A 26,150-nucleotide genomic window follows, 5' to 3' on the forward strand; every position below is an offset into this window, starting at 1 on the left:
AAGAAAATCAGGAGGTATTTTCAGACAAATTGGGTCAAGTGATAAATTATGAGTACTGCATGGAGGTAGAGGAACATGAACCTTTCTTTAAACCACCATATAATGTAAAAATGTATAAACTGATAATGTATAAACTGACACATTGACGAGGCTTGCATATGTAACTTGTAGATCTTGCATGCATTAAAGTGTGATTGCATTTACATTCCACAAATATACATGTGAATTATTAGCTTCCTAACACTGTAAATATCCTTGCAATTACTCTGAGAACATTCTTGTGCATTATTCCAACACTGTAAGTTTTGAGCTCCCCTATTGGTGATGTGTGCTTCTTCCAGGAACTGCATCCTTACAGAGACCGAGGTCCTAGCTGCAGAAATTTAATAGTATTAGTTTATGGTTTAGTATCTTCTAAGAGATTAAAAACAAATTAAACTATATCTCATAACTAACTCCATACTATCTGAATACCTGGACTGTGGAAAAACAGAGCCATACTGTTAGCACATAATGTGATGCACATCTTACAGATGGAATCATGATCATTGCCATCTTTAACTATATAATATTTTATAGCCTACTTTTCATTTAATGTTATCTATTGGTATGTTCATAAACAGGGAAAAAATACTACTCAAAAAAAGTTTTGCACTATCTGCATATCTGCAAACGTGTGAGTTTAGGTCCAAGTTTGGGTGCTGTAGCTATCACAACATTAAAATCACTAGCACTGTTAGTATTGGTGCACATCACAGTTTTTGAGTGTGTGAAGGTAGGAACTACCTCCATCAGTTGAAACATATACCCAGTAAAATGTATAAATAATATTATCGTGAATGTTATTTATGTTTCTTTTCTTTTTCTTCAGGAAACATTTCCACTACGTTTCAAAGGATTCCATGTCATAAACCAGCCATTCTACTTTGATGCAGTATTTGCAGTTCTGAAACCTTTCCTCAAAGACAAGATACGGAGAAGGGTAATGAAACACCTCACATAATAATTTAATAGTAGTATGTCTAAGATATATAAGAGAAGGCTGATAGACATATTAGAAAAACATATTAGGAAATCCTTAGCTCAGTCAATAAGTCACGGCCAGCACCCACTCTCAGTGAACAGTGTTGGAAGGCAACCATGGCTCTGTGCACTCTCGTGCATGTGTGTGTGTGTGTGTGTGTGTGTGTGTGTGTGTGTGTGTGTGTGTGTGTGATTAAAGTACAGTACTCACAGAGGTCCACTGTGGGATGTCATTATCATATGAGAGTGAAGCTTGGTAGATATTCTGATCTGTTAGTGCAGAAACAATTTATGCTGGAAAAAATTGCTTCCGGTCTTGGCCACCAGGCACAAATCTGTAGCTGTGAGTGCGAGGAAGACATATAGAAATATTTCCATATATAATGGATGAGAAGCAGGATGTGGGCAGAGAAGGTCAAACAAGCAAAAAAGGCAAATTGTTGATCTCATTATTAACTGCTGCTTATACAGTTTCTTCAATATTGGCACTGAAAACATTGACACAATGCTCTACAGTGCCATATTTGCACATGGTGGACAATATTATAGCTACTTTTTTTTCCAGCATAAGTAATTTTTGCCCACACTGGCCTCTGTCAGTAGCTGCATTTTAATTATAACATGACCACACTCCTGTACACATTGACATCCCCGTATCACAGTAGCATGCCTCTAGAGTAGAAAAAAAAGGGGGGGGGGGCACAGCCTACTGAAAAAGTGGAGTGTTCGATGGTCAGTATAAAAGTCTGAAGACAAAGAACAAAGTGAATAACACAAAATTTTAAGAACAGTTCAGGCCCTGATGCTTCAAACCCTGCATATCACAATCAAGGTGATAGTGGAAAAAGTGAAAATCAGTGATGGATCAGTTTTCAACACCTTTGACACCTTTTTGAACATGACAAAATTACCCCAATGGGTTCTGTGATTGCTCATTCCCCTTTACAAATCCAACTGAACAAAGGTGAGAGGAGAAATGTGGAGCTGTGTCAGACCTACCAGATGATTTCTTTAGTAACTTAATCACTATGATCCTGAAACAATAGAGTGAAGCAAGCAGTGGGAACAAGTAGATTCACCATCACTGAGAAAGATGAACACCCAACCATCATCACGCATGGTGATGCCGAGCATGTTTAGGGACTACGATGGTCTGGTGCTACCAGGTTGAGCTCTTAAGGGGTCAAACAGTCACAGGAGCATAAAGCTGAAATCTCCTATAAGGACACATGACACTGTCCAGACAAAGCATTGTGTGAAGCTATCTAAGGGAGTGTTTATGCTCCATGACAATGTCTCAGTTAATTCTGCAAAGAATACAGTAGCACTTGTTGTTTCTTTGGACTAACAAATTTTGCTCACCTCCCATAGTCTACCAACATAGCAATGAATCACTTCTTCCCCTTTCCTCAGATGAAAGAATAATTGCATGGCAGGCATTTCCAAAATGACAAGGTGATGTTCTATGTAGAACATTACATGAACAGCCAAAATCCAGACTTTATAATGCAACTGATGACTGGTCATCCATCCCACTCCCTTTCCCTAGCCTACTTTGTGGGATGCAGGCAGATGCCAACCAGCCCCCCCCCCCCCCCCTCTTCAACCCCCTCCTCCACTCTCTAGGACATCCATGCTATCATACACCAGAAGGTTTTTCTGTGCTTTTGAGTAGAGGAGACATGTTATTAGATCAGTGCTCAGAGGGGACAATTGGATGCTTTCACAGGATGAGAGACATCAATATGAAATTTGATATGCAGTTGGCCATTTTCTGTGAAAGACTTTTATCATTAGCATGTGCTTCCTGCCAAAAGAAAGTGTGGAGAAGATTACACTGAAGTGGAAGAAGATTTTAGCAGAGAAGGTGGAAGAGGTGACATATGGACACAACATGAGATATCTGTTCCTAACTGATGACATGGAGCTTGCTCAGTGAAAGAATTCTACCCGTGAAAGGACTGCGTGTGGTCGTCCAGCTGTAGGAACTGTCAGTGGCACAGAAGATTTAACAAGGATGATGAGCAACAATTTGATAGACTGGAAGAAGAATATATAAGCTAGCCAGTTGGCTGTAGGGCCACACCCAGGGATAGAGCTGGAGGACTTGAAAATATCTACCTTGAGGAACTTGTTGGCGGGAAGGGAATGATGACACTTGTTGGTGAGAAGTGAAAGAAGACTAATGTGATTGAGATGGCACTGCTAGCCACATATGCGGCACCTGGAGATATGGCCAGTCCTCTGTAGCATGCGTGCCCGCATTCCTTTGCACTTACATGAGATACTGCCAGCCACCTGCAGTGCTGAAAGCAGCTTGATCACTACCCAATAAAATGCACTACACATCTCATCCATGTCCATCTGCCAAGTCTGTCTCATAGCAACAATGATTTAAATTCTCTGGTAATAACCCTGAGATTCCTTAACTGATAATGGGCTAATGATTGCTCCCTTCTTTGTGGGTAAAATTAATTTGTAAGTTGTATGTGAATAACCTTGGTAGAAGGCACACTGTTCCTAAAAATAAATGTTTGTGACCAGTCTCTTTCATATGATTTCCAAATATTGCACTCAAGTACAGTTTAAGCTATTGTTATTCCTTTGACTTAATATGCAAATACTGCACTCAAGTTCAGTAATTAATAATGAACAGAAAATCAAGTAAAGAGATGTGGATGAAAATAAATAAAATAATGCATAGAAATTCAGTTATGTAGAAGTGATTTTAATGTTAGTTGGTAAGCACAAGTAACAGTCCTTTCACTGTTTTTTGCATATAAATATGTACTGTTTATAAACATCCTTTGCTCTCTTTTTTATGCAGAAATCATTTACAAACATTATACATCCATCACTTTCATTCATGCAAGTGTATAAAAGCGATACTATGAACTACAAATTATCATCAACTATAATGCTGCCCTAGTCCTACTTAAAGTTAACCTCCCTTTCATAAGTATACCCTCAACCCATGACATACTCCCTCATATTTCTTGCTTTGAAGATTACAACTGATCTTGTACCTTCTATTTACATATACAAAACTTTTGAACAATATATGTCTCAAACTCCAAATTGAATAACTTTGAAGATTCTCCATGGGTCAGCTAGTTTTTTGGGTCATTTCTTTCTCTATAAACTTATATAAGCTTACATCTTTGCATTCCTTCTGTTACAGTATGTGAAATGATTTATTTGTCTGTTACATATCCTAATTAAATTTCTATTCACCAATCCTTTGATATACTTCTCAGGAATGGTATATTTTTTCAGGTACTGACCTCTTCTATCACACATATGGATCTACACAGCTCTCTTCACCCAAGTTTTCCTTGATGCATCTTCCAGTGCTCTATAACCCAAATCCAATTTCACTAATGAATTCTTCTGCTATGCATAGCCCTCAATGCCTGCCAGTATCTTAACAATTTCCCTCAAAAAACTGTAACTTCTTTCTCATAAAACTTCTCTTCAACAACTCACTTTGATACATCACATACTTTCATTAAATATCCACAATGATGCTTCTCTTCCAAAGCTATGTTCCCCCTACATCTCTTACTTCCTCACCTCGAACACTTCATTAACAAAACAACATCTTACAAATATGAGCTGCACCCATGATTGGGATATGTTATTATTGTAAAATCTCATACTGTGTTTTTGTTTCTCATTTCTGAACTTTATTGAATGTATTCTAATGCACCTTTGCAACTCTACCACATTTCTCACATTTGGAAATAGGCTGTACATGTTATTATCTTCCTAAATTATCACAGCCATTACTTATCTAATACCCACACTACCCATCATAATATATAATTCAAAATAATTATCACAAACATAGCTTAACTCATTTACATTTACTACCAACCTGTTTGAATAAATGTCTCTTCTTAAAGTTATTCCTATTGCCCTACTTAAACTGTTCCTCAATTTGAAATCCAGGCATTAATTTTACATGTTATTGAGTTTCCTCCGGCATTTTTCCACACTTTTCAAAACTTTCAGTCAACTCTCAACTAATACAAACTCTCTGATGCAACACCCATATTCAATTCTGTTTTCCCTTTCATCATTAAGAAACTTCATTATCCAGTGGTCCAGCTTAGAGAGAGCTCATTGACTGAATGACACTCTGTTTTTCTGATTTTATACTTGGCAGCATACCTCTCCTTCTCCTATACAAACATTGAATGCCCTCTGACATGAGACATTAAATTTACACTGTGTTTCTGCAATGAGTGTGTCTCCACCATTTGTGCCTTTTTTGTGCTCTCACGTTTCTCAATTTCTCTGAGTCACTTACTGATCTAAAATTTGTGTGCAATGAATTCTCTGACACTGTGTCAAATAATGCATTCTGTAATTTGTCAAAATATGTGACATTGTACTGTCATGCTCTCCCAGACCAGGCATCTCACTACTGTCAACTGCTGGTGAGCCAGGATTGATGCATGCTCTAGCAGGACTGCTGCTGTCTCCATCTACAACTTCACATTGCAGCAAAACTGTCTTCTGATATAGCACAACATAAACATGATCTGAGGCCTTGTCCTTCTCCATGGTTCCTTTGCAGTTGTTGCACATTATTTGCTCTTCTGCTTCAGACCTCATTATCCCACTTGCTTTCTGGTTGCAGCTCATCATTTGCATCACATGTTGCAAGAGTGCACTACAGGGCACATCAGCAGTTGCATCTTCCATCATAGCATTTTCATCCATAAGTTTGTGATTAAATTCTTCCCAGAACTGTCTGAGATCATTTGGCAGAGCTTTTGACATCTTTGAAAATTTTGTATTCATGTGTTCTACAGGCTGTGCCTCTCTATGACCTGCATCATTCTTCACTATTGTATACAACTGCATTAACATTTTGGTCCATAATGGATTTTTTGATTGACTTGTTTCCTCACTATTTACCCCTCTAGCCTGACTATGCTCTGTCTCAGTCCAAGAGATTTCTTTACAAACTCCCCATTGTACAATTAGTTTCAACTCTTGCCTCCTCTGAATATCTGCATTTACTAATGACTTCAAAATATCCGCTAAATTCACTCATTAACTCCACTACTCTGTAGAACTAAACAACTTATTTATTCTAATTGCCTCCAAAATAAGACATCAACAAGATCAACACAACATAGATAAGCAATGCCAAGATGACACATAATATGAAACACAGTAACTTACAACTGAAACAGTAGTTGAAATGATAACCACGTTCAGACTAAATACAACATATAACCATCCAACCTATTAGTAAGTCTACTGCTACCTAGATGCTATGTCATCCTGTTAGTTCATATTAATATTAAAGAAATGTTTCTTTAAGTTAGAAAAACAGTGTCTCAATGTAACATATATGGTCATTTAAAAACAAAATCATGAGCGGTGGGCAGTTAATGACAAAATGTGTCCCACACTGGTCAAAATTGTGCAATATATTATTAAGTTGCACTCGAGTGTGTCATTTGTGTATTGAATCTTGGGAATCACAGTATCGTAAATTGCACTTGAGTGTAGCATTTGTAAATTACATGAAAGAATTTGGAGTGCAAGCTGCAAGAACATAAAGAGATTTGGTTACAAACATTTATTTCTATGAACAAAGTGCCTCTGCAGTATAGTTATTCAAATACTATATATGAATTACTTTTACACTCAAAAATGGAATAATAATTTGGCCATTATCAGTTACAAGAATCAGGGTCATTACCAGTGTGGTTAAATCATGGTTGTTATAAGACAAATTGACCTAGCAGGTGGATTTGGATGAGGGCTGTAATGCATTTATCAGACAGTGATCAAGCTGCTTTCACTGCAATGGAAGATATACTGTAGGTGGATGGCACCAGCTCATAACAGTGCATAGTAACAGGAGGGTGTGCTATGGACAGCTGGCTATATTTAATTTTTGTATGTCCATCCTTGTAATCAATGGTCTGCAGGACTTCAGCCTTACACTCACGTAATAAAACGAAACACGTGCAGCTGTCATTTTGATGTTTTACTGCATTTCAAACAGTTTTGGTGACTCAATACACCATCTTTAGGCTTTAACACATGCTGAAGAAGTGAACTCCCATCGTAAACATGATCCCATCAGTGGCCAACATCAATGAAGTGACTTCCATAGAATACCATAAAAATTATGTTGTGTCTGCAACCACTACCAGTTGGTAGTTGATGGTTGCAGATGCAACTTTGCTTTGACTATATTCTAGGAAGCCTGTTCATAGATGTTCATAGATGCCAGCATCATGTATGCAGCTAAAGTTCATCCCCTCAGCATCAGTTAAGCCCTACAGATGGTGTATTGAGTCACCAAAACTGGTTGCAGTGTAATAAAACATCAAAATGACAGCTGTGGTGTTTCATTTTGTTATGGAAGCTGGCTATGCCTTCAGGTGGTGTGTATGCAGTGGGCAGTGCTGTCTGGATCACAAGCATCCCCTTTCCTGCCTTGAAAATAAGTGTCCCTCAGGACGATATTTTCACATTCTCTGGAGCTCTTTCCATGGGCATGACCATACACCCAACAGGCTACCTTATATTCGTCTTCCAACCAAGCAAACTATTATTGATTATTTTTGTTAAACGTTATGTGCCACCTGCGTACAATTCCCATGACTGGACAGTGACACACAGACCTTTTGTGGATGGAATTCCTTTACTGAGCAAGCACCATGTTACCAGTTAAGAACAGAAATCCTGTGTTCTGTCCAACTGGTGCTTTCTCCTCCCCAGCTACAATCTCCTTCCACTTCAGTGCTACCTTCCCAAAATTTCCTCTTGACAATACAGCACGTACAAATGCTAAAAGGCACTCACAGAAAATGGCAAACTTCATATCACATTTCAGATCCTATCGTGGCATCCAATTGTCCCCTCTGATCCTTGTGTCCCTTCCACTCAAAAGCACAGAAAATCTTTCTAGCCTGTCTCAACATGGATATTCTGTAGAAGGGGGAGGGGGGGGGGAAGGTCAGGGGGGGGGGGGCGCATTGGGGGTGGGGTGGGGGGAAAGGGGTCTCTCAACAGCAACAGCCAGTTGATGCATGCCTGCCTCCCACAGAGAAGTCCAGTGACCAGGAGTGTGGGATAGCCAGGCCTTTATCATAAGGTCCATTGCAAATTCAGCTGAAGCAACTAATAAAAATCATGAGATGGAATTGTTGGTGACAATGGGCATGACCATACACCCAACAGGCTACCTTATATTCGTCTTCCAACCATGCAAACTATTATTGATTATTTTTGTTAAACGTTATGTGCCACCTGCGTACAATTCCCATGACTGGACAGTGACACACAGACCTTTTGTGGATGGAATTCCTTTACTGAGCAAGCACCATGTTACCAGTTAAGAACAGAAATCCTGTGTTCTGTCCAACTGGTGCTTTCTCCTCCCCAGCTACAATCTCCTTCCACTTCAGTGCTACCTTCCCAAAATTTCCTCTTGACAATACAGCACGTACAAATGCTAAAAGGCACTCACAGAAAATGGCAAACTTCATATCACATTTCAGATCCTATAGTGGCATCCAATTGTCCCCTCTGATCCTTGTGTCCCTTCCACTCAAAAGCACAGAAAATCTTTCTAGCCTGTCTCAACATGGATATTCTGTAGAAGGGGGAGGGGGGGGGGGGAAGGTCAGGGGGGGGGGGGCGCATTGGGGGTGGGGCGGGGGGAAAGGGGTCTCTCAACAGCAACAGCCAATTGATGCATGCCTGCCTCCCACAGAGAAGTCCAGTGACCAGGAGTGTGGGATAGCCAGGCCTTTATCATAAGGTCCATTGCAAATTCAGCTGAAGCAACTAATAAAAATCATGAGATGGAATTGTTGGTGACAATTTATTTTCAAGAGGCAAAATATATACTACCATCAAGAGTATAAGGGAGACGCTAAATAGTTATCAAAACTAATAGTTCCTTCATCATGGAAAAGAGAGGAATATATTCCCGAACATATCAACTTAAGTTCCCTGATTTATCTTTCTCATGACAATGAAGGTACTATTAGTTCCAAAAGGTAGGTAGCGTGCCCCTCTTATTTTTATGCTTGTCTGTCAGCAGTACTGTACATTTGCCTTCTGAAGGTAAGTAATTGCTAGCAAGTCTGTCTCATAGTTTATTGAAATGAAAACTTTCAGTCAAGGTCTCTAGCAAATCATCCATCATTGGGAAAAATATAGACCTTGATGGATGGAAATGCAGAAAAGCACTAATGTTGTTACCAAGTTTTATGTTTTCAAGCTGACTTTTCTAAGGTGACAATAAAAACTTAATGACTCATTATCGCATTTTTACTGATAGTGAGTTTCTGAGCACCTTTGAAGTGCTTAGTCTTTATTCCTGCTATTTATTCTTAAACATTTGCCAAATTTCGATGATTAAGGCATTTATGCATAAGGTGTGAAAGAAATGATTCAATTATTTAATGACATTAGTAACACTTCAGCAAAATGATATTTCTGTTGCAGATTTACTTGCATGGACGCGATCTAAATTCACTCCATGCTTTCATTAGTCCTGATATCCTGCCACAAGAATATGGTGGTCAAAAACCACCATTTGATAATCAAGCATGGAGAATGAAGCTATTGGCAAATGAAGATAAGTTTGTTGGTGAGAAAAGCTAATGTAATTTATTCTTGATAAAAGAAATTCAATAGTATTGTTTTTAAAAGTTGACATACTAGAACTTTAAGAAAATTTTGTTTGTTAAAATTTGAGTTAATGGGCAAAGATAATTTAGTTTTAGAAGTTTAATTTAGAAAAATTTAAATCTCAGATCAGATGACTTAACTAACATTCTACCAATGACAGCATATCTGACTTCTTTGATTTGCTATCATGTGCGTGTTGCTTCATCTGAAAACCCAGCTCTTCCATTTCTTAGTGAAAATTGTTGTTGTTGCCAGCAGCAGTGTTAATTACCAGAAGCAGAGGTTTAGTTATGAATGCTGTGAGTTTCATCCAAAGTTTTCAGCATTGACATTATCTCCTTCTGCTTCAATATCTTATGGTTAAACCCAAAGTTCCTATAGCAGGTGACAAACAAATTGCAGAAGAATGTAGGCATAACTTACAGTCAAGGAAAAAGATCATTCTCATACTGATTAATAATAAACAAAAGAGTGTAAAAAGATAAACTCTCTTGTCACTTTTTTGTTAATAGTGTGTATATTTTCTACCTCTGTATCTCCCTTTCCTTGAACATCAAGAACTAAAATCAATAAATATTTTCATTTATTTTACACACCATAGTTAACATGTTCTGCTTCATCCTATGACTGAAGAATCACTCTGCACATGTTCTTGGTCAGAGTAACCTCAGCAACCCCCAAAAAACAAACAGGCAGGACAGTTTCACTTCGGAGAAAGCCACCATGTGTAATTAAAGTGGGCTGAGCAGGACATAAAATTCAAAATTAATGAGAGAACAACAGTGTATCCTATTTAATCACTGTAAAATCACGCATGCAGATTACACAGAGCTAGGAGTATTTAGCGCATTTCATAAAAATAATAAGATGTCTCATAGACAAGAAGTATTTACGCCAGTAGAAGGAAGAGGAACAGAAAATGTAATGTCTGCAAACACACAGTCAGTGTACTTATTAGAGCATCAATTGTAAATCTCAGAAAACGACAAGATACACTTGATAGATACAAATTGGTATAATTTTTAAGACTTAATAATGAATGGCATATACACATGACAAAGTAACATCCAGAACAAAAAAGTTGTTTTTGTCTGAACAATGTTAATCAAGATTAGGATGTTATTGGTTTTTAACATGTACTTTAGTATGAAATTTTCAAAGTGAAACACCATTTCTTTCAAACAATTTTTTTCTGTTTCACTCAAATATACAACTCGATTGTTATATTCAGACAAAATGTCCAGGCATAGAAGACCACTACATAATATGCAACGAAGATGTTTCTTAAAACAAATTACTGTACTACTGGACTGCAGACACAATAATTAAGATTCTGGTTGCTGTTTTCATTTTCATATGTCGCTATCTATTGAGTGGAATGAATGAGGTCTTGAAAAGAGGTTACCGTATTTACTCGAATCTAAGCCGCGCTTTTTTTTCCGGTTTTTGTAATCCAAAAAACCGCCTGTGGCTTAGAATCGAGTGCAAAGTAAGCGGAAGTTCTGTAAAATGTTGGTAGGTGCCGCCACAAGTAACTTTTGCCGCCGAATCTATGTAGCGCTACACAGGCATGCTTTGCAGGCGCAATGATAAATACTGGCAAATTAAAAAAAAGAAAAATGTGGAAGACGAGCTTTCTTCTCTGCCAAGAGTTTCGACCACTGCATTTTCATACATTATCCAACGAAATAAATGCAAATTCTGTATTGTTCATCTTCGAATGTAGCAGCCTTTCAATGTACTACGAAAATCCGACTGGCAAGACTGTTTGGGATGTTTGTCAATATGGCCAACTCTACGTTCTGAATTTTTTCCTACCTGTGACAAGAGATGGTTACTAATAGGAACTTTTATGAATTGTGAATCACATGCAGTATTCTCTTCATCATAAGAATAATACGAATACAAACATTTTGCCATGTATTCTTTTGTGTTTGCTGCTACTTAATTTAAATTCTGTCTGCCTAATAAACTACGAAACTAGAGTGAGACAACAGCAATCGCGGAAAAATATACATAGCATACCATGTTTATATTAGTATTATTCTTACGCCGATTAGAGATACAGAGACAACTGTCTAGATTTTTAAATCTAAGATGACTCTAATTTCTGTGCAGAAGGTAATGTACTAAAGAGGCATCTGCAAAGATATTCAAACGGAGAAAAATTTTCGCTAAACTCTCCTTCACAATACCTTCTATCACACGCAGTCTATTATTTGGTTCTTGTTGATCATTATCAAAGAAAGCAGCAGTGTAAGTAACAACAAACTGCAGTCTCTTGCCATTGTTTCGCTAATGAGACAATTTTATTTATTTATTTTTAATTATTTGTTTTTTTTTTCAAATTGGAATCGGCAGTAGCGAGTACAAAAGCAAGCCATGCCGCGAGTGGTGACAGGTTGTAAACACTCATTATCAGAATGCGACAAACAAATAAATACGGATGGAGCGCTGGACGCATAGCAATGGCTACTTGGTAAAGCTTAACTGCTAAGCTACTACAAACAGCATAGTGAACGCATTATTGTGGCCAAGACATACACGAAGCCCAAACCTATTACAGTATATCAAGTTTATGTGCCAACTAGCTCTGCAGATGATGAAGAAATTGATGAAATATATGATGAGATAAAAGAAATTATTCAGGTAGTGAAGGGAGACGAAAATTTAATAGTCTTGGGTGACTGGAATTCGACAGTAGGAAAAGGAAGAGAAGGAAACATAGTAGGTGAATATGGATTGGGGCTAAGAAAAGAAAGAGGAAGCCCTTGGTAGAATTTTGCACAGAGCGTAACTTAACCATAGCTAACACTTGGTTCAAGAATCATGAAAGAAGGTTGTATACATGGAAGAAGCCTGGAGATACTGGAAGGTTTCAGATAGATTATATAATGATAAGACAGAGATTTAGGAACCAGATTTTAAATTGTAAGACATTTCCAGGGGCAGATGTGGACTCTGACCACAATCTGTTGGTTATGAACTGTAGATTAAAACTGAAGAACCTGCAGAAAGGGGGGATAAACTGAAAGAACCAGAGATTGTACAGAGTTTCAGGGAGAGCATAAGGGAACAATTGACAGGAATGGGGGAAAGAAATACAGTAGAAGAAGAATGGGTAGCTTTGAGGAATGAAGTAGTGAATGCAGCAGAGGATCAAGTAGGTAAAAAGACGAGGGCTAGTAGAAATCCTTGGGTAACAGAAGAGATACTGAATTTAATTGATGAAAGGAGAAAATACAAAAATGCAGTAAGTGAAGTGGGCAAAAAGGAATACAAACGTCTCAAAAATGAGATCGACAGGAAGTGCAAAATGGCTAAGCAGGGATGGCTAGAGGACAAATGTAAGGATGTAGAGGCTTATCTCATGAGGGGTAAGATAGATACTGCCTACAGGAAAATTAAAGAGACCTTTGGAGAAAAGAGAACCACTTGCATGAATATCAAGAGCTCAGATGGAAACCCAGTTCTAAGCAAAGAAGGGAAAGCAGAAAGGTGGAAGGAGTATATAGAGGGTCTATACAAGGGTGATGTACTTGAGGACAGTATAATGGAAATGGAAGAGGATGTAGATGAAAATGAAATGGGAGATATGATACTGCATGAAGAGTTTGACAGAGCACTGAAAGACCTGAGTCAAAACAAGGAAACAAGGCCCCGGGAGTAGACAACATACCATTAGAACTACTGACAGCCTTGGGAGAGCCAGTCCTGACAAAACTCTACCATCTGATGAGCAAGATGTATGAGACAGGCGAAATTCCCTCAGACTTCAAGAAGAATATAATAATTCCAATACCAAAGAAAGCAGGTGTTGACAGATGTGATGAAAATAACCAAACTATCAGTTTAATAAGTCACAGCTGCAAAATACTAATGGGAATTCTTTACAGACGAATGGAAAAACTGGTAGAAGCCGACCTCAGGGAAGATCAGTTTGGATTCCGTAGAAATGTTGGAACACGTGAGGCAATACTGACCCTACAACTTATCTTAGGAGAAAGATTAAGGAAAGGCAAACCTACGTTTCTAGCATTTGTAGACTTAGAGAAAGCTTTTGACAATGTTGACTGGAATACTCTCTTCCAAATTCTAAAGGTGGCAGGGGTAAAATACAGGGAGCGAAGGGCTATTTACAATTTGTACAGAAACAGGATGGCAGTTATAAGAGTTGAGGGGCATGAAAGGGAAGAAGTGGTTGGGAAGGGAGTGAGACAGGGTTGTAGCCTCTCCCCGATGCTATTCAATCTGTATATTGAGCAAGAAGTAAAGGAAACAAAAGAAAAGTTTGGAGTAGGTATTAAAATCCATGGAGAAGAAATAAAAACTTTGAGGTTCGCCGTTGGCATTGTAATTCTGTCAGAGACAGCAAAGGACTTGGAAGAGCAGTTGAACAGAATGGACAGTGTCTTGAAAGGAGGGTATAAGCAAAACGAGGATAATGGAATGTAGTTGAATTAAATCGGGTGATGCTGAGGGAATTAGATTAGGAAATGAGACACTTAAAGTAGTAAAGGAGTTTTTTGCTATTTGGGTAGCAAAATAACTGATGATGGTCGAAGTGGAGAGGATATAAAATGCTGTGAAGGTGAGGTAATGTTCATACGATTTGATCTTCAGTACATCTTCAGTAAGGTTTCCATGATGTCTCACAGATGTACTATACCAGTTGTATAGTTATTATTTGTCAGACATGTGTATCAGCATTTGGTATTTATTGCAATAATTATGGTGTAATGCATTATGATCACTGCTAAGTGTTGGGCTTGGTGGTCTAGTAGTAAAGTGCATGCCTGAAAACCTAATGGTTGCAGGATCCAACTCTGGTCAGACCTTGAAAGTTTTTAGTTTCCATCTACCCTAACTTTCACCTCTCAGTGATTTGGAGCTATTCCAGAAATGACAGATGGTTTGGATTGTATATTAAATTATAGGTTGTCTTTCTCTAGTAAGATTACTGTGGTAGGTTATGGGCACACAGGTTGCTGAATGGGCATCCTATTGAAAGACTTGCACCAGGTGGTTGAATATCCCTCTTGCAGGCTCCCAGCCATTCATAGCATACAACTATTATTACTATTATTATTATTGTTACTGTCAGTGTCTCACAATTTATTTTCACATTAAGAAGTCTTAACCAGTTCCATTTCACCATTAGAAACAACCTGAATAAACTGGTTATTATTAATGCGCACTGAGAGTAAATGAACCAAATTTGAATGTTCATTTGGGAGAAACAATTAATGAAGTATTGGTTGACAGTGATGGTAACCCAGATTGAAAAACAGAAAGTGATAATCTTATAAATTGAAAACAGAAAATTGATTATGTTGATGATAAAGCAGAGTATATACAAACACAAACAGATGAAGATGTGATAAGTATTTAAAAGAAAGTCATATCACAATGATTCCTACTTTTATGGTACAGGAAACTGTTTCAGATGGAGGAAAGCACAAACACTAACTAATATCAGAGCAAGAAGACATAACACTACGTAGCAGATCCCTGGCCTTAGACTTAGGGCTAATCCTTTGTGTAGGAATCATGATACTGGACAAGTATGGGATCTACTTTTTAATCTAGACATTTTAGACAAGATACTACAGGGTCAAACAATGAAAGCAGTAAAATTAGAGTCCTCTCAAAAGAATTTATCTTTGGTACATGTTACTGATATCCTTAAAGTGAAAGTTTTTTTGGGCTTGCTTGTTTCCACAGCAGTATCCACATATGATAACAAATCCTAGATAATCTTTCTCAGTGGATGGAACCAGATGTAGTAATTTCCAGCAGTAGTATAAGAAAAGGTTTTTCTTGATATCGACATTTGGGAACCCAGATGATAGTGAAGATAGAGAAAAAGAAGATGTGACTGCTGCAGTGTCAAGCATTTGTAACAAATTTATTGTGACCTTTCAGCAGTGTTGCGCTCTGATGTTGATACAGATTTTGAATGTACATGCCAAGAAAATCTGTGCAGCATGGGTTAAAGATTGTGTGTATGACAGACCCAGAAGCAGTAATTATATTACACCTACATTGTGGTCTCTAAAAAATTTGAAAGTTAACATCACAATGTGAATTTATCCTTGAAATTTTCTAACAATTTTGTTTTTGTTTCTGATTCTTGATTGTTAATGAAAAACTAGCATAGCCTACGATTAATAATTACAGGTTTTATTTCCAGATTTCTGAGAATCATAGTTAATCCCACTTTTTTGGAACTCCAAGTGCACTTTTTCTACACCTTCCTCTTGGTTGCTCATATTTTACACTGTTATTTTGTTTTCATATGTTTGAAAATACATGTTGTAATAAGCTCGGATCATCAATTAATCAACTAATAACTTAAGACAATATTCTATAATTCAATATTAAACTTCTGAAGTCTGACAGATAACATGATACCAGTTATGTTATAAAATATGGCACCATTGTGCATTTTTCTTGTGTTTTTTTTCGGAACAGGTGACTTACAAATGACATATTTATAAAACCAAATTAAATTTCATAATCTTATGCAGTGTATTCTTTGTTACAGAATTGGAGACTTACGGTTACAAGGTGGATGAATTACCAGTACCTGAAGAGGATGATTTTGACAGTTAATGATGCATGCCTACTAGTTATTTTAAATAAAGATTTGTTGTTTACAAAACAGGAGCTGCACTTTGCTTTTGTACCATATAGTGCTATGCCTGTATGGTTTTTGCATGTACAGTAAATACCATTCTCACTGCAGGTATAAACACCACAAGTGTGTATATTTTATTCTGTACTATAAAAGAATGAACACTATATCTAATAATTCCCAGTGGCATAGTATTGTGATGGCTGAGTATAGTCTTCATTCTGACCAATTAACTATTAGTCATATGTGCCATAAAAATTACTAGAAAGTGAACACAAAGTGAGGATGCAGTGGTGGAATGAAAATTATGTAAAACGGGGTTTTTTTTTTGTTGCTAATGATTAAAGGAATGGACAACATTTCTGCAAGTATTTTTTTAACTCAGAAAAGAGGACAACAAAAGATAATCCAGAAAAAAGATAGACTCATATTTGAAAAGAAATTCCTGTTGGACGGAAAAGGAAGTCAAAGATTAGGGAATGTGCTATATTTAAAGCCCACAAAGTTACCTTCCTGTTAAAATATCTTCATTTGTTGCTTTTATTGATCACCTTTTATTTCTACTTCTTTAAAACATCTCTCAGTTCTAAGTGTCTTCTCCCTTTTATTACACCTTCTATTTATTTTGTCTAGTACAAGTGTTGTCTGTACTTCCATGTGTTTATTCCCATTGATCAGTAGCTTCTTTTATTTATTTCTACTTTTTTTTCAACTCCTAAAAATATTTATTACAATCTAGTTAGAGTCAAGGGATATTTCAGAGAAATTTGTTTTTTTCAAATCCTAAGGTTCATATGTCCGTAACTTACCATTATATCAGAAAAATTATATGGAAATAAGTGCCATATTTGGTAATCTAGTTTACCAGTCCTATGTTACAGAGATATGTAATTGTCAATTTATTTCTGCAAAACTTCAACACTAAGAAATTTAAGTTGATAAAGATCAAACAATGAAAACACCAGGATGAAATATCAACAATATAAGGAAAATTATAGATTGCTTCTCACTCACTATAAATATGACACACTGAGTTGCAGACAGGCAGATGAAAAGACTGTTATATGTGTAGCTTTCGGCCAATGCCTTCTTTAGAAAAAAGACACACAACATTCACTCACATCAGCAAGCACACCTCACCACCCATGACAACCATCTCTGGCAGCTTGGATCAGAGCTGCTGCAGACGGTGGTCATGTGTGTGAGGTGTGCTTACTTGTATATTTTCTTTTCTGGAGAAGGCTCTGGCCAAAAGCTAAATGTGTAACTGTCTGTTTGTTGTGACTGTCTGCAACTCAAGTTAATGAAAGTCTTATTTATTGTCAAAACCTGACAGGAATCAAAAAAACATTAATTGCAGACCTTGCATTTATGGATGACTGGTAACTACATTTTACTGTTTTACAAAACTTGATTATTACAAATGTTCTGACTAGTTGTACTACAAAGCCAAAGAAAATGGGTATGTATTTGTTCCCATGACCTAAAAGGAATATGAATATTTGTACTCATTATACTGTGTTGGAAAGACACATAGACCAATTGGACCTTTTGAGCCATCAGTGCAGTTCTTTATACAGCATTTCCTCATCAGCATTCCTTTCACCCCAAACAGAGAATTACATGCTACAATTCACAGAGATATAAAATCCATTTAATATAAGCAGCTTATGATTTACTGCATCTTTTTTGAGATGAGAACTATGAGTTCTTTTATCTATCTGTTGTTTATTCGCTGTTAGGTAACTGCAGCCAACAAGAAAACTAAAATTACAGTTCTCTTCCTCAAACAGAATGTTATTCCTACACTTATTTTCAACTCGAAATTGTATTAAAATTTACAAAAAATATTATTTCATATTAACCTTTGTTAATCAGTGAACTATAAGTATCACTTCACATTAATGTGTAACATGAGGTACAAAAAAATCTCCATCATATAGCAGAGTATATGTTGTACTAATATCTGTAAGTAGACTCCTATATAAGCTTGAATAATAGCTCTTCCATTTGTGTGTTATATTCATCTAGTTGGTGGTTTTTGTTCTGTGTGTGCTATTAAAATGTGCTTGCATTTCCTAAATCAAAGAAATATAAAATATATGTGGTAATAATTGTTGTACATGTAACTTTAACAGAATAGCTGTCCAAGCTATATACAGTGACACTACAGTATTTTTGGACTTGTTATTTTTACTCTGTGTGTATTTGTAATATGTATATAAATGCTGTATATTGTAATTTAGGTTAAAGTTATGGGTGCTGGATTAAGAAAGCAACTCACTTTTATAATATATGGCTGCATCAATGCTTACTGTGAGCTTGTGAAATGCTTAGCATATGACAGCTATTGTTTATATTTGTAGGAAGTTAAATAGCAATGTCTCACAACAAACTCATCTAACTGATAAATGGATGAAGAGCTGTGACTCAAACATTCCTAGTTAATATTCTTAAGTGCTTTGGAATGTCAAATGTCTGTGATGCAACTGTGGTATTGACCACAAAATCAATGTAAAATATTTACTCACTTAAGTGTATGTGATAACTACATATGAAAGCATGGTTTCAGCATTGATATAACGCACATAACATATAACCAATACTGTGTTTCAAACTCTTGTCAGTAATATTAGTCTCTGTCTTCTAGAAAGATCTAAACATGTCTTTCTCCTGCTGACTCGCTTACTTTTTATACTTCATATGAGTATTCACTATACTTTCATTCATTCTATGAGACTCTGACATCATGTAACCTTCCGTTGCAGTTGGTTTTATAAGCTAACAATATTATTTTTGTATATAGACATCACTTTAATACTGTTCATATGAATAAAACATAATGGAAAATCAGTTTTAGCCTCTCATTTAACCATTTACCCTTTTTTTCACAGATAAATTATCCAAAGTTCTAAGAGTTACTAATCCAGAGGATTTTCCAGGACTGCAAATGAATTCAATAAGATTTAAACAACTTAAACTCTATTTGTGAAACAACTTGTAGGTGAGGCTGAAATAATCACCTGTCAAAATGGTTTCACAATCTGCCATAGTAGAACTTAATAGCAGTAGTCATATGTCACTATACTCAGGCTCCAAGCAGACCCAGTTGTAATACAATCCATCCAAATAAAAACTGGTGTAGTTCTGAGTCAGTGTCAACAAATCAATTATCAATGGATGGCGAGCAACACATAAGCTATTGGACAGAGAGGGATGGGCCTGTGATTGCTTGGTCTTGAATTCGCAACCTGCTTGGTGGAGACGCTGTTTGATTACTGTTCACAGTGACCTTGTGAAACATAGGCATAACAAGGCAAATCATTATTAAGGTGTCAGCATTGATTCATCTGGTAAGATTACATCATTACATCATGATTTCCCCCCCCCCCCCGCCCCCCCCCTTGAATATGCCGAAACCAACAAGGCTGATATGAGGGAACAGGCAGAGGGCTGGTGTTGGACAAAGTTCAGGCTGTTACCTGTGGCACATCAATGCCAGGCCCCAGAGGAGAGGTGAAGGAGCAGGAGCTGGCTTCTCCTGTTGATCTCTTAGAAAAACCAGAGACTCCTACAATACAGGGAAGGGGATCTCCAGGGTCAAGCATGAAGGAGACGAAAGGACCAAGTGCCCATCATCCTCAATAAGATACTGGAGATCATTGAGATCATGGATGTAAAAGGTCTATCCAAGATGCTGTAACCAAAGCTGATTCCAACATCAGAACCAATTCACAGCCTTTTTGCACCAAAATTGACCACCAGATCCAACCATCGGTCTAGCCAAAGAGAGGTACCCAGATGGTACCGCACACATGAATAGGCATTGCTTCTTTCACTTAAACAGGTGGCAGGAGTAAAGGCAGAGCACTATCCAGCAGGACAGCCCATGCATCAACTCCACCACACTGTGTGCACTGATGGGCACCATTCTGCAAGAAGCTAGGAAAGCAGTAAGATCAAATTTGCATGTGACTCTTCATAGCTTTTGAGATTTGTGTCTTAAAGGTGCAGACAGAATGTTCTACCAGACCATTGGAGGCAGGATGAAACAGAGGAGTTTTGACATGTTTGATGCTGTTACAGATGTAGAGCCGCTGGAAGGCAGCCACCATAAATTATGGCCCAAGATCTGTGAGTAAGGCGTTGGGGAAACCTTCAACAGAAAAAAAATTTCTCCTGGGCCTTGGTATCAGCAGTAGCTTCCCCCTACTTATACCTCCCGAGGAGATCACGAATGTAAAATTAGAGAGATTAGAGCGCGCACGGAGGCTTTCAGACAGTCGTTCTTCCCGCGAACCATACGCGACTGGAACAGGAAAGGGAGGTAATGACAGTGGCACGTAAAGTGCCCTCCACCACACACCGTTGGGTGGCTTGCGGAGTATCAATGTAGATGTAGATGTAGATGTAGTAGGACTAGTAATAGTAGTAGTAGTAGTAGTAGTAGTAGTAATAGCAGAAATTGTCATCTGCTGCAATTTATAACATACGGAAAATGGGGAAAAGAGTCAACAAGGATGAGCAATATGGTTTCCAAGAACTGGATGACAAAACAGTGGAGACCTGGTGATACTGCTGCCTGCAGTTTTGTTGGCCATCCCGCTCAGATATGATGGAAAACACTCTGAAATTGGGGATCCTGCTGGGATGCTGCTGAGATAGCTCTACTATTTATTAGAAAGTCCTTAAAAGACTGCTCAACCTGTGAGTTGGACTGAAAACATATGGTTTCCAATGTAGTGAGTTACAAGTCTGGGTCAATAAAGTGTCTGCATTAGAATTTTGATGGGATGGGCAATAATGTATGGAGTGTTAGTAACTAGTAAGTAAGAAACCCAATGGTGAAAACAGTGAGCTATTCTTGCTGGGAGCTTACTCTTGGGCCCAAACAAAGAAAGTAAAGACTTGTGGTTGGTAACCAAGGAAACTTATTTTCATAAGGGAAAATGTGAAATGTATGCACTTCAAAAATTATAGCCAGCACTTTCTTCTCTATTTGCAAATAACATTCTTGAGATTGATTTAAGGTTTTGAAAACAAATGTTGTAGGCATTTCAGAACAATCTGGGAACTTATGGGGAAGGATTGTGCCAACGTCATAAGGAGAGTCATCCGCCATTGTCAAAACCATTATCAGCTGAGGCTGATACATCTTTAAATAAGGTGCTGACTGTAGGCAACTTTTCAAAATTTGAAATGCCTACTGACAAGCCATGGACCATTGAAAAGGGAAGTGTGAAACTGATTCAAAGAACAGACAGTGGAAGCTTCCTGACGAATAAACTGGGCATAATAGGTAATCTTGTTCAGAAACACCAGGCAGGCATTCACAGATTTGGGAAAGGGAACATTTTTGATTGCCTCAACACATAGTACTGTGTGGGATGTAGCCCCTCCTTACTAAGGACCTATCCTATGATGGAAAATTGAAAAAAAAAATTAGCATTTACAAAAACTGAATTTAAGACCCTTTTCAGATTGAGCCATGAAAACCCAAAAACCCAATGCAAATTGCATAGATGTTACTCATTTGTATGACCTGTAACCATGATGTCATTAAGTTAGTTAATGCACTGGCATTGGCTATCAAATTTTCTAAAAACTGCTTGAAAGATTGTTGGGTGTTCTAAACATCTTTGGAAAATAGAAGGTGCACTCATGATTCCAAACACTGATCTATTATTCTGATAAGTGCCAAAAGTCATAGCAAATACTACGATTTTCCTCAGCTTATAAGCCAACAGAAGGTAGGAATAAACATCTGCCAGTTTACTTTTGAAAGGAACTGGTCACTACCTAATATGAAAAATAGTTCATCAGGTGATGGTGAGAAGTGTGAATTCATTTCTGTTTGGACATTGACAGTACGTTTAAGGTCACCAAACAGGCCCCATTTACACATGCCCACTAAGGATAAGACCAATTGACTAGAGGGAATTGTTGTTGTTCCAACTTTTCTAATTCCTATGGGACCAATAGTGGGCTTTAAAAAACACAGCATTGTGCAAAGTCATAAAGCAATGTGTGCCTGGAAATTCAAAGGTGTCCCTAGACCAGACTTAAATAATTGAGAATGCAACACGTCAGTTTCTTCACGCAGCACTGAAGGCTGGGTAGTATTAATGACACAGTTGCATAGGCATCACATCCAAAAGAATTTTCTACAGAAGGATCTGCAAGAAAAGGCAGTGTCCTGTTCACTTTCTAATCTCCACAGAGAGCTTCATTTGTCTTAACAGAATTTCATAATGCCCATAGGCCCACAGTTTGGAATACATGTTGTCGAAAGGCAAAGCACCAATATTAAAATATGTTTTTTTATCTGATTTTAGAGACAGATAAATCTATATGAAATAAGAACATAAAGGTACGTTCCTGATTTCCACATGCAGCAGTATTTCTTGTGGAACCACTGTACAACCATTTCCTGTAATGTTGTTGAATTAGATTGTAGAAACAAGTGGCTTGGTGCCTGTTGGCCTCTGGCATAGTTCTGCCATGTGTTCCTTGCAGAGACACTGTCGATACTTGGTGTCATAATGAGGACTATCCTGATGCAGATGTAAAGTCCTGACCAGGACAACTAGGCAGTAACTCAGAATGTCATGCCCAACATCTCTGAGTCCCATGAGGTGGAGTAGAAGAAGCCGAGCAGGACACCAAAGCGTGAGACATGTTACCACATTAAAATGAGATGGAATGTTCGGCAGCAGTTTGTGGTCCTGATATGTGTGTTTGGAAGACTGAAACTTTAAAAACATTCATTGTAATTATGAACTGGAGGAAACTGTCAAAGAATCAACTTCCCAAGTGTCCATGTAATAACAAGGGGCACTTTAGCAGAGATCATACTGAATATTGTTACAGGAAGCCGAGAGCTAATTTTGAAACCTCAGACAAAGATACAGTGAACTGCTAGCAGACATAGTAGTAAATACAAGCTATTTCAATCATTTCATGGTTTCAAGTTTGTGTTATATGAATAATAAAGTCCCTGAAAAATATAAGATAGAATTAGATAAGAGGGTTAAAGTGCACACGATTCACCAGGAAAGCCCAACAGTTTGTAGTGTAATTTCACAAGACAAGACAAACTATTCCATTACTAATTTTGAAAATAACTCAACAATTCAGGCATACAGCAATGAGGAAACAGAAATCAGGATGTCCTAATTGATACTACGAATCACACTGAGCTTCAAAGTGTACATGAAAAAAAGGGCTCACAGAAATGCGTCTCTCCAATGTTTAATGAAGATTCACAGCTATCTGCCACAAATTCCGAAAGTCATAACAATGCACAGCCCCAGTGTGACAAAACATGAGAAAGTAACATAATGTTTATTGTCCTTGCTGACAGTCATGGTCATGGGATTGCTACATGGATCAGTGACAGAATATCTGAAAAAGCAACAGCATTTGTTAAGCCTGGTGCTCCCATGTCTGAAATATGAAATTTCGTCCACCTGCCTGAAGTTGGCAAATTAACTTATTATGACTTTATTGTGTTTTTTGGAGGAGCAAGTGATGCATTTAGAAATGAAACTCCAAAAGCTACTGATGAATTAAAGAAGTGTTTAGGACACTTGACTCGTACAAATGTCCTGTTAATGACTATTCCATACAGATACAACCTACCACCATGGTCATGTGTAAACAGAGAGATAAGTGCTGCAAACATGTTACTCTCGAAAATATGCCCACAATATGAAAACAGATAAGCCACTGACCTGAGTGGTGTAGGACACAGATTGCACACTAGACATGGACTACACCTAAAAGGGCTAGGGAACCAGCTTGTTGTGAAAAAAATAGACATATGTGTTGTCAAGAAATTGGAGATAAGACATATAGCATCAAAGAAACCTGATACATTATCACATCTTCTCTGTTCGCGAAAACAGCAATCATCTCCCTGTTTCACAGAAGTGGTGCACAACACATTGGAAGGAAAGGAGCAGACTCCGTCAATGCAGAAGACTCCAGGCTCCCACACAGATGGTTCTTTTATGGACAGATCCTTAGCAAGCAAGAATGAGGTCAGTGATATAATAAAAATGCCCTTAGGAATCTTAAATGTTTCTGTAGATCCTGGTACTGGTAATCAAATAAATTATAGCAACAAACATCTTTCTGTTTGCCATGGAACTTAAGTTTATTAATGTTCTGTGTATTACAGAACACTGGCTAAATAATGACAAAATTTACTTTTTTTCTATACCAGGATACACACTAGCAGATTATTTCTGTAGAAACGGCTATAAAAATGGAGGTACCACAATTTTCATCAAGCCTGGGTTAAAATGTAAATCAATCAATAAGTTTCAACATCTCAGTGTAGAAAGAGACATTGAGCTGGTACTCATTGAAGTCAGTGAGGCAAATACAGTTTAGCATGTATTTATCACTCCCCAAATGGAAATTTTGGCCCATTTCTAAATAAGACTGAATATGTACTAAACAGGTTCCATCTACACAAAAAATCAATAGTGCTTTGTGGGGACTTCAACACTGATTTTCTTGGAACCAGCAAAAGAAAATAACTATTGCTCAACCTCACAGATACTTTCAACTTAAAACAGACTATAACAATCCCAACAAGAATCACAAAAACTACTGCTACTTATTGGATCAGATATTTGTGAATATATCAAGCCTTAATGATCATGAAGTTCAAGTTGTCATCATCCAAAGCCACTTAATGCCCAACCAGAACTATAAAAGAATTATAACAGCAAGACATTTTAATACACACAATATAGAAACATTCAACTCCCTGCTAACAGGAGAAAGATGGGAAGAATTTTTGCAAACAGATAACACCAACAAAAAGTCTGAGAAATTCTCTAGCATCTTTATTGATTACTTTGAAATTGCTTTCCCTCACGAAACACAAGAAATAAGAGGCACGACTAAAAAATCAAAGCTATGGATAACAATAGGAATCAAAACATGAAGTGTGATGAAAAGAGAATTACTCAAATACAGGGTAAACAATAACATACCCCCTCCCCTAAACAGTTACATACAGGAATACATTCAAATCTACAGAAGACTGATACGACAGGGGAAAATAAAGAGGCCAATGAAAAGTTCATAACAGAATCAGCAAATAAAAGCCAAGCAGTATGGAAAGTCATAAAGAAGAAGGCAAATAAAGTGTCCCATAAAATGGAAAATATCACTATTAATCATGAGAACAGAAGTATAACTGATCCGCAACACATAGCATATCTTTTTAAATGATACTTTGCAGAGATCAAAAATAATTTAATAGTCAGTGATAAAACATACTAGAAAGAAACAGAAAAACAAAGTCCATTCATGTTCCTCTTCAATCTACATTGATGGAAGAACCCCAGATGAAATTATCAGTGCTGCAACAGCTAATAGAAAAATGTCATCAGGGATTGATTACATCATAAAGCAATGTATTAAAAACATTTCACTTCCTCTTGCAAATATAGTAAATTCATCTTTTCTGACAGGCACATTTCCAGGCAGTTTAATAATGGCCAAAGTGGTCCCTAGCCATAAGCGACGAGACAATACAAATATAGAAAACCATAGACCAGTTTCATTATTATCAAGCTTCAGTAAAATCATAGAAAGAGTAATGTATAATAGGTTAATGAGATTCTTAGAGAAAAACCAAATTCTCGCTGATTCTCAGCTTGGATTCAGGAAAATAAATCAACAATAGTGCAATCTATGATTTTATAGAGGAGGAGGAGATTAGTGTTTAACGTCCCGTCGACAACGAGGTCATTAGAGACGGAGGATAAGCTCGGGTGGGGGAAGGATGGGGAAG

At 37.4% G+C, this 26,150-nt stretch overlaps 2 protein-coding genes across 2 annotated transcripts in view; both read left to right on the forward strand.

Annotated features, from left to right (window-relative positions):
- Positions 1-16,665, forward strand: part of LOC126458510 (clavesin-2-like) — a 235,600-nt gene extending 218,935 nt beyond the window's left edge. The window contains exons 7-9 of the mRNA XM_050095605.1: positions 872-982; positions 9,514-9,658; positions 16,247-16,665. Coding sequence (XP_049951562.1) covers positions 872-982; positions 9,514-9,658; positions 16,247-16,314 — 324 coding nt within the window. The 3' untranslated portion in view covers positions 16,315-16,665. The remainder of the gene's footprint in view (positions 1-871; positions 983-9,513; positions 9,659-16,246) is intronic.
- Positions 16,666-19,831: 3,166 nt separating this feature from the next.
- LOC126456626 (sodium/hydrogen exchanger 9B2-like) overlaps positions 19,832-26,150 on the forward strand; it is a 299,137-nt gene continuing 292,818 nt past the window's right edge. Inside the window, exons 1-2 of the mRNA XM_050092369.1 lie at positions 19,832-19,964; positions 20,345-20,470. Coding sequence (XP_049948326.1) covers positions 19,832-19,964; positions 20,345-20,470 — 259 coding nt within the window. The remainder of the gene's footprint in view (positions 19,965-20,344; positions 20,471-26,150) is intronic.

The sequence above is a fragment of the Schistocerca serialis genome, chromosome 2, assembly GCF_023864345.2.
Source record: "Schistocerca serialis cubense isolate TAMUIC-IGC-003099 chromosome 2, iqSchSeri2.2, whole genome shotgun sequence".
NCBI lineage: Eukaryota > Metazoa > Arthropoda > Insecta > Orthoptera > Acrididae > Schistocerca > Schistocerca serialis.